This window comes from Alosa sapidissima, chromosome 13, assembly GCF_018492685.1.
Source record: "Alosa sapidissima isolate fAloSap1 chromosome 13, fAloSap1.pri, whole genome shotgun sequence".
NCBI lineage: Eukaryota > Metazoa > Chordata > Actinopteri > Clupeiformes > Clupeidae > Alosa > Alosa sapidissima.
In genome coordinates this window covers 31475693-31485986 of record NC_055969.1, presented here as the reverse complement: position 1 = coordinate 31485986, position 10294 = coordinate 31475693, and the positions used below count along the sequence as shown (strand labels likewise).

General features: G+C 40.2%; 1 protein-coding gene across 3 annotated transcripts in view; it reads left to right on the top strand.

Annotated features, from left to right (window-relative positions):
* Positions 1 to 2565: 2565 nt before the first annotated feature.
* The window catches only part of nr6a1b (nuclear receptor subfamily 6, group A, member 1b), a 100431-nt gene continuing 92702 nt past the window's right edge, over positions 2566 to 10294 (top strand). For all 3 annotated transcript variants that reach the window (XM_042060287.1, XM_042060285.1, XM_042060286.1), the window contains exon 1: positions 2566 to 2791. In XM_042060287.1, the coding sequence (XP_041916221.1) occupies positions 2731 to 2791 (61 nt within the window). In that variant the 5' untranslated portion in view covers positions 2566 to 2730. The remainder of the gene's footprint in view (positions 2792 to 10294) is intronic.

Here is a 10294-nt window from a genome sequence, read left to right as displayed (position 1 = left end):
GACCAGTCCAGTTTATTGTCCAGGTGTATCCCCAGATACTTGTAAGTGTTTACCACCTCCACATTGACCCCCTCAATGGTGACTGGCAGCAGAGTGGGCTTAGACCTCCAGAAATCCACTACCATCTCCTTGGTCTTAGCAGTGTTAAATTGTAGGTGGTTTAGTTTGCACCACTGCACAGTCCTCCACCAGGCTCCTGTATTCCTCCTCTTGTCCATCCCTGATACACCCCACAATTGCAGTATCTTCTGAAAACTTCTGCATGTGGCATGACTCGGTGTTGTAGCAGAAGTCAGACGTGTACAAGGTGAACAGGACTGGAGAGAGCACTGTTCCCTGTGGAGCTCCGGTGCTGCTGATCACAGTGTCAGAGAGACAGTTCTTCAGTCTGACGAACTGTGGCCGCTCTGTCAGGTAGTCTGCAATCCAGGATACTAGGTGAGCATCCACACCCATCTGCAGGAGCTTGTCGCCTAGTCTGAGGGGTTGGATGGTGTTAAAAGCATTGGAGAAGTCAAAGAACATGATTCTCACAGCACTTTTCCCCTTGTCCAGGTGTGAATGCGTCCTGTGTAGGAGATATGTGATAGCATCGACCACGCCCACTTTATCCTGGTATGCAAATAGCGGGTCTAGTGCATGGCGTACCTGGGGTCTGAGTATCCCTAAAACTAGTTTCTCCATGGTCTTCATTACATGTCATGTTAGAGCGACCGGCCTGAAGTCATTGAGCTCACTTGGGTGTGGCTTTTGGGGACGGGGATGAGATGTGACGTCTTCCACAGTGTTGGGACTCTAGACGGAGACTCAGGTTGAAGATGTGGTTCAGTGGCTCCCCCAGTTCGGCAGCACAGGCCCTATAAACGACAATAAAACGACTGCACCGAACTATTGGAATTAAAACAGGTAAATTGTATTGCTATCTAATGATCACCTGTAATACGTATGTATTTTGTTTGGAAAAAATAGATTTTTAATATACTTGGTGCAAAGCTATAACAACTTATCACTATTACAGTTTGACTGTCCTGTTCATAAACAATGTTGAGGCCTTGTCATTCTGATTGCACTGACCGTTTCATTGGCATAAATACTTTTGAGACATACACTAAGCATTTTGAGCAAGATACATACTCTATAGGTAATCCACAATGTTGTGCAGTTTGCACTAATTGTTTTGAGAAATGCACCAAAGAGACTGAAAAATTTTGTTCATAACAGTGACACATGAACTTTTCATTCTGATGGCACTGATGGTTACAGCAAGTCACATGGTTTTGTAGACAATCCACTGCATGATACATACTCTATAGGTAATCCACAATGTTGTGCAGTTTACACAAATTGTTTCTAGAAATGAACTTACTCTTATACAAATGTTAATGATTATTTGAGGAAAGCACCAAAGCAACTGAGATTATGGGGCAGCCCATCGATCAATATCAGAATAAATCCATTGGATGCTTATCTCTGGAAACTCTGGGCTGAAATATCCAATATGCCTTTAACTTACCAAGCAACCTTGTGTATTGTTGTATGGCAAAATGTGTGAGAGAATATTGTAGGATGATTAAATGTTTTTCTTTTCTTTCTGCTAATATTTCACACCACAATATTATGACACAATGGGCTACATTCAAATAATAATCAAATAATACATGCTCATTGAAAATGTCCTTGTAAGTGATAAAAATATTATTATTATTAAATTGATGAAAATAATATAGTTTGAAATACCACTTTTGTTCAGAAATTCTAAAACAACGATGTTTTTTAACACTTCAAAATAACATTTGCTAAATGAACCTTATATTTTTCAGTAGCCATAGGTGTGTAGATTTGAACAAAATATGGTTTGGTTCTTAACGGGAGCATTTACTGCCTGAAATATCCGATTTTGTTTACCACGCTAGGAGTTATAATGCTGGCCTGATGGGTCGCCTATTTACGCCGTTTCAACGGCACATGAACGGTTAGACCGTGAATTCTCGTCATTAAATTAAAATTCCACTGGAGCTCCAAGCGGTTGTGTACACGCAGCCTTACAACACTGTTTACAGCTCTTCGAGTCACGGTAAAATGAAATGTTGGTACATAGCTAATTTAGATACACCTATGGTGTGGGTGGTTGCGTTTCTTTAGGAGTCCGCCGTCTTGGTTTGTATAGAAATGGATATTAAGTGACACATACACGCAAGACGGCGGAAATACGGGACCGACGGTAATAAGGGGAGTTCCGATAACAGGATGTCATGCAAGTATTTTAGAGCGTAAAGCCCTCTCGTTCCTAAATACATCATCATCATAATCATCATCATCTCGTAGCCAAAGCTAAAGCGTAGGCCTACATAGTTGTAACGCCATCAGTTTGTAAATATGTAGGCCTAAGTAAACAGCCCAAATTATAATCAAGAGCGCAGCTGAGATGGGCACCTTGGCAAAGGACTTTGTTGGGCAGCGCTGACTCCTAGCGCGGACTCCTAGGACTCCTAGTCCTACATATCCCAGAACCCCCATATGGTATTTTGTCACGTGATTGCTAAAACTACAGCAAGGTGTTTTTGATTCCGTGCTCGAGCGGGCATACAGCTCTGTGAACTGACAGCGATACGCAACATGGAGTGGCGCAGCTTCTTTTAAAATTCATACAGTTAAAACAGTGGAGAGTCAGCTTCCGTTAAGTAGTCTTTGGCGAAAGAGACCATTTCGACGCTCAGACAGAACATAAGGATGGAGGTGGAAAACCGAACCAACAGTTTTGAGTATGCCGAGCGGAGCAAGGCAATTAATGGTGAGTCAAGCTTCATTCATTCAGTAGTCATTCAGAACCTTACTAAACTATTGCGACGAGTCTTAGCTACTTAAATGTAACCCTGCAATTCATGTTCTCAGTTTAGAACAGTACAACAGTAGGCTAATTTGTAACCGTTTAAGGGATGGACGCCAATTTTAAAAGTAACCTATTTTAATGTAAACGAAATTCTTACTAATTAGGCTAAAGCAGACCCACCATCACCAATAGTCGAGGTTATTTACATAGTAGGCTGTGTTTTCCACCCACTTTATTTATTTGTGTGCTGCAATAGTGAACATATTTTCCGGACCACTTGTTGGATATTCTAACTGAAGACGTAAGGCAAGTCAACTAAACAGACCTTACTCCCCATAGGGGCAGGCCTAAATACGATTAGGTAGACGATTACGTGTTATTGAGCATCCGAGTTCAGAAACACGTGCAAATAAATAAATGTATTGCATTTCATAATATAGCAACGGTTTACGCTAGGGCTAGGCTACTGAGATTGGTGCACATACGAACGAACTGGTAGATAAAAAGCTATAGGAATGTTTTTATGTGGAAGGCTGTAGCTATAGGATCTCTGGAGATCGTAAAATGTGAACTTTTGAACTTGAGCGAACGCCCTGCACCACGCAACTCGACACTAACAATCCACCAAACCGAGAATGGAAATTCTGCAACTAAATGAGAGGAAAGACCTGTCCAGTCATGTAACTGGGTATATTTTATCTGACATGCAAATAATGGCAACAGTGACAGACAATGCTTTAATGCACCAATTGTCCTATAGGCTACTGGTGGATTATCCATAGTCCGCTTTCACAGACTAGAATACAATGCGTCCATGTTATCTTTGGAGCATTTGGCTTTTGTTTGCTCTGGTTATCAGTCGGCTAATCATTGAAATATAAATAAAATATTATAATAGCTAATACACTACTATCAGTGGTTGTACACGTTACATTTATCACGTTACATTGTAAGCTATTTTAATTTATTAGACTAGCCTACGTCTAAGATTATTTACTTTGACTGAAGTTAAATTCAATTTCTGAAATGTATTATAGTTCGTAAATGACATAACAGAAGCCAACTTGCAAGTGCTGTAACCTAGCAAACTCACCTGGGTTAAATGTTTTGCTTTTCTGTTTCCTGTATTGATTGCTTTCTTTGGGGAAATCTATCTCGATAGATTTTCTCAATACATTTATCCCGGATATGGTTAGACAGCCAAGTAAACGTGTATCGTTTTGTATCACTTTCGTTCTATTAGTCTCAAATAAAAGTAAATTCGTTTTTGTAGTGAATTTGGGAATTTTCTGTTGAATTGGGAGCTGGATATAGTCTATCCATTGTATTGATAGACCAGCTTTAAATAATTAAAAGGAACAATGGCGCTATACCAGTTTGATGTTGGTCTGTGTCACATGAGGACTAGGGCTTCTGTTTTCCCTTTATATCTCCACACAAGATCAAGATAAGATCATTATAGGAAAGCTTTTCCAGCCAATAAAACTAGATCGTGAGTCTTTGCTAAAGAAAATGACGAATGAAAGGAGGGGGTTGATGGATGCCCAGTGGCAGACCCAAACCCCCTTGATCAAAATATAAATAGTTTTAGCAAAGTATGAACCACAATAAATTTATACTTTACATATCAGTTCAATCATGAAATAATGTTTTGGTTTAGATGGTTTGCATATTGGCCTATTCAGAGACATGTTTGAAACATTTACAGGGCTCTACAGTGCGCCCATTTCCCTCGCACATGCGAGTAAAAATGATGCCGTGCGAGTGCAAAAAAATATTTAGGCGCACTGGTGCGAATGACTTTTAACCATGTCAATGTTTGTCTACAAAATACACCGCAACATCGAGAAACATTACTGGTTCTAACCATAGAATCACGTCGCGAATGCAGCATAAAAACTACACCTCCCATCAACGTTAGCAGTTTCGCGTTGTGACTCGCTAGTAGTCGCTTCTTTCAAATCCAAGAGCGCGCAGAAAAAGCGGAAAGTTAGACTAGCCAGCCAAGATGCAAAGATTGAAGAAATTAGTTCTTCTATCCACCGAATTCATTGGATATAGGAAGAACAGGATGAGATTCTGAGAATGCAGTGATAGAAGGAAAGGTAACCTAACATGCCTTTTAGCCCAGTTGACGTATTGGCTGCAATATGCAAAATATAGCTGTAGCGAACCGGCACAAAAGTAGCCTCCCGTAATACTCCCATTTTATTCAAAGGTAGAACGCTACTGACAACTCCAGGCTTCCACGCATGCTTGTTTGTTTACACCGAATACAAGCTGAAGTGCAAAACGAAAGTAGGCCTAACGTTTGCCTACTGCCCCTATCAATGCCGATATTTCAAATAAAAACTAAAAGTATAAAACATATATCCTTGATTAGCCTATGTTGGGTTTTGTGGAAGAGAAAATGGACTGTTTTAGTAGTAGTATTAGGCAGTATGCAGTCAGATAGGTCACCATGGGCATATTTGGTTTAGCTGTAGATGGATTCACAAATAAATAAATTAGCCTACATTTGGCAGGATACTTGATATACAGGCTAAATGCAAATATGGCAATGTATTATATTATTTTACATTAACAAAATGTAGGAAAATAGAACAGACTGAAAATAAAGTAGGCACTGATCTTTAAAATCCTGTTTCCTGTAGCCTAAATGTTGTCAGTCATTCTTAATATTCGCAATTGGTGCACTGGCATGTTTAACTGTTAGCTGCAGTATAATGTTAGATTATATGTAAGTTAAGTACAGAACTGACTGTGTGCCCCTAAATTTTTTAACTTGAGCGCAGAAGTGCTCCTGAAAAAAAATGTTAGTGTAGAGCCCTGATTTATCTACATTTAAAGAGTGTGCCATGTCTCATAATTTAAAAAAACATTTAAAAATATTCTATTAAAAATGTTCTACACATAGCTGCTGATTTATCTGTTACTAAATATATGCAAATTCGTTAAATACATTTTGTGCCTTACCTAATGTTAAACCAGTTCAACACTGCACACCAATGGGGGCATATTTCCATAGAGGGGAAGTCATTTAAGTCCTTGTTAAAAATGGGCTTTTTGGCAGAATGAGATGGTTGTTATTTTGCAGTTGTATGTTGCTATATTAGTAAGTTATAAGTTTTAGAATCTAATGTCTTGTTTTACTTTTCAAAGTTAACCAGAGCCAAGCTCGATCTCTATGGCACCAAAGAGCGTATAATGCACAAATATGTACATGTTTCTTTTAGCAAAATAAGAGCATCAAAGGTTGCATGTTTTTGATCACAGATTGTGTCCTTGTGGCATGCTGTTTGTGTGTGGTCTATGTATATGGGTGAAGTTTGTGTGTGTGTCTGTGTGTGTGTCCGAGCTCTGGCTCTTGCCTACAGGGAAAAAGCCTGGCAGATGTTTGAGATGTAGCCGAGGAGTCTGTTGAGATTTCCCCACAGTGGCAGTGATCGGGTGTGGGGAGTGGGGACATGTTGCCGCTCGTCCCTGGGGTGGGGGGTGTGTCGTGTTGTTGCTGGTGGGGTCAGGGATTCAGGGGAGGAGAGGGTTTTTGAGTTGGGATGTGTGTGTGGAGGAGGTTGTTGCTGGCTTAGTCCCCCCCCCCCTGCAGTGACCAGCAACAATGACTGGAGGCATACAGTAGAGGAAGACAGTGTGTGTGTGTGTCAGTGGGAGGGGGGTCCTTGCGGTTTTGCTCTGCTGACTCGGGGGTGGGGGGGGATCAATCAAGTGCCTTTTGCGATCACGTCTTGGCAGGAAACCCTCTTACCTCCCCATCTCCCCTGTCCATACGTCCCTATCTCTCTCCCCTTACTGTCACAGTCTGCCACCCAAATAAATAGCTCCTCCACAGTCCCAGCACTTGTACTCGTACTGAATTTCACTTAAGCAAACACTTACTTACTCCATTTGGGTGAACTGTGTAGTTCTCTGTATTAGTATATCGAGATGGTTTTAGCCTACCACAGGACATGTGATACTGTTTTCGCTGTACTCTAAGGCCTTTTCTAGTTTGATTAACAGCATTTCTTTATAGGACTGGAAGTAACTGCTGTAGTGGCCCAAGGTCCCTCTTGGGTTGTTTTTATCAGTGGAACTATGCACACTAAATGTCCGCGGTTGTAATTAATGACCAGTAGGCCTAGCTGCGTAGGATTGATAGGAAACTGAGAAGACTGTTGTACCCAAAAATGGCCTTTTCATGCCAGAGTCTTTTTGTTGTCCTATGGATAGAATAATCTAATAAAATGTAGGATTTTATGAAATATGTAATGCAACTAACTTTAAAAAATCTCTGTGTTGGTGTATTTCATTTTAATTAATTTTATTTTGTGAGCCAACAAATGCATTTTTTGTAATAAAGAAGATCTAAGCTTTTTTAAAATTATTATTAATAAATAGAATGGAACCTGGATCTCCTTCAGTGATATCAGTTAGAACCATGAGCAATTGTTCTTTAAAACATACTGACTATTCTGCTCAACAAATAACGAATTCCATAAAAAACATTATCATACACTTGTTATTTTGCATGCAAATGACTTGCAGAGGGTTTGTGGTATGCGTTATTGACAGTTCAATGGATGGGGCCATGATATGGTGGAAAAGCAATCAGATGGCCTGCAGCAGTGGAGGCAAAAAAGGTTCTTTGTGTGTGTGTGTGTGTGTTTGTGTGTTTGTTTGTGAGCTGGCCCTTGAGCCATAGGGCTACTTCAGGGTCAGTCCACCTAGGTTGTGCAGATGAGTGAATACCTGGCAACGTGGTTTTATTTGCCTCACGTGAAAGCCAGTAGACCCTTTCAACAATAAAAACAAAAACAATGCTTGAACATTCTATTTGGTTCCCAATCTACTTCCTCTGCATTAAGATAACATATGGAATGTTACAACGGAAGCCTTGTGGGGCCAACTATGATGCTGATAATGGAACTCTCTTGAAAGGGTCTGTAGGTGGAGAAGGGGAAAAAAAGTCATGTTCCGTTGCAAAACTGTTAGATAGATACAGCGGGGAAAATAAGTATTGAACACGTCAACTTTTTTTTTCAGTAAGTATACTTCCAGTGAGGCTATTCGCATGAAATTTTCACAGGACATTAGTATTAACTTAGGTAATCCACACATATATAAAAATTATAAACATTAATGTCTAAAAGTAGTGTTATGAGTAAAAAAGTGGAATGGCACAGGGAAAAAGTATTGAACACGCTAAGAAAAAGCAGTACACAAAGGCGAGGAATGACAAGGAACAAACTGGAATCTATAAGTAGTTAGAGAAATTATCCCTCCTGTCTGTGCAAATTGATATAAGATGGGTTAGTACATACTGGTGGGCTATAAAAAGTTTTTTTTATTACCAAGGTGTCACACAAGAAACATTTCATGATGGGTAAAGGCAAAGAGCTCTCCCAAGACCTTTGCAACCTTATTGTTGCAAAACATATCAATGGAACTGGTTACAGATACACTTCAAAACTTCAGAATCATCCAGCAAGCAATATTGGAGCCATTATCTGCAAGTGGAAGAAACATCACTGCATCATCAACTGGCCATGCACAGGATCTCCTTGCAAGATTTCTGACCAGGAAGTCAGAAGGATAGTCAGAAGAGCCAAGGACCACTCTGAGAAAGCTCCAGAAAGATTTGAAGGCAGCAGGTACAATTGTTACAGAGAAAATCATAGGTAATGCACTCCACCACCATGGCCTCTATGCACGCTCATCCCGCATGACTCTATTGCTGAAGAAAAAAATGTCAAAGTTTGTTGAAAGTTTGCTACACAACATTTGAACAATCCTATGAAATACTGAGAGAATGTATTCTGGTCAGGCAAGAGCAAAATTGAACTTTTCAGATGTCATACTACTCACCATATTTGGAGGAGAAATGGCACTGTGCATCACCCTAAAAATACCATACCAACAGTGAGGTTTGGAGGTGGTGGCATCATGGTGTGGGGTGTTTTGCATCTCATGGCACTAGCAGACTTCATACAGTTGAAGGAATGATGAATGGAGTCATTTTGTTCTGGGAGAATCTTTACTTCCACCAGGATGATGAGGATGAGACATGGCTAGACCTTCCAGCAGGACAATGATCCAAAGCATTCAGCAAAAGAAGCTCTCAATTGGTTTCAGAGAAAGGAAATCAAGGCCCTGACTTCAATTCAATTGAACAGTTTTGGAAGTTAACTAAAGATCAGGATTCACAAGAGGGACCCCTGAAATATTCAATATTGAAGGACTATCTGTTTAAAAGAATGGCCAAACTCACACCAGAATACTATGACTGATTAGTTTCGTCATACAGAAAATGCCTTGAAGCTGTCATCACGAATAAAGGCTTTTCCACAAAGTATTTAAGGAATTTCAGCAGGCGCGTTCAATACTTTTTTTCATGTGTCATTCCACTTTATTACACATAACTCTACCTATGGACATTAATGTTTGGATTTTTTATATGAGTGGATTATCTGAGTTAATTCTAATGTCTGGTGAAGATTTCATGCAAATAGCCTCATTGGAAGTATACTTACTGAAAAAAATGTTGATGTGTCCAATACTTATTTTCCCCGCTATAGATAGATAGATAGATAGATAGATAGATAGATACTGTACTGTATTGATCCCCAGGGGAAATTCAAGGTCTCAGCAGCATACAGACAACACGAACACATTCTTTCACAGCAGAAAGAGTAATTAAAGTATATAATATAAAAACACAACTAAGCAATAAGGACAGTAGAAGATAAAGAATATGCTAAATATACTAAAATACAAATTATACTAACTAACACTTAATCTAAATCAATTCTAAAAACAGTATCCACATAGTGGTGATTAATCAATCAGAGGTGATGGTGCAAATGAGTAAGTCCAACAGTGCAACAATGCAGAAATAAAGTAAAGTCTATATATCTATATATTTAACTATTTTAAGAAAAGGTATTGTCTCCTTAAGACCTTGAGGCCCCTGTATCTCTTGGACCTCTGAGCTCTCCAGCAATTCACTTGGTCGTACTTTTTATTTTGACATACAGATATTGCTTAAAAGATGGGGGAGGCCAGAACATGGACATACACAAACATAACACACCTACTCCCACCGACAGAAACCATCGTCTGCAGTCAAGTCCTTTGCCTGGCCTTTGTCTGAGGTTACGGTGGCTGAATAGGAGAGCCCTCTGTGTTGCCATGGGAAAACTGCGCGCGGCTCCCATTTGGCCCTGTGCGCAATGCGCATAGCAGTGTGTGCAAGTGCAGTCATCAGCCTTGACCCCTCACCGCTGCCTGACCCCGCTGTCAAAGCAGCCACCGAAGGCCGCTGAGGTGAACATTTGACTGACTCCTCTTCCTCTGAGAATGAGACAAAGCAAGATGTTGCACGAAACGGAGGTTGGTCTGGTGACCCTCCGATATCCTACACGTGTGTGTGTCTGTGTGTGTGAGTGTGTATAACTTCTTAGAGTT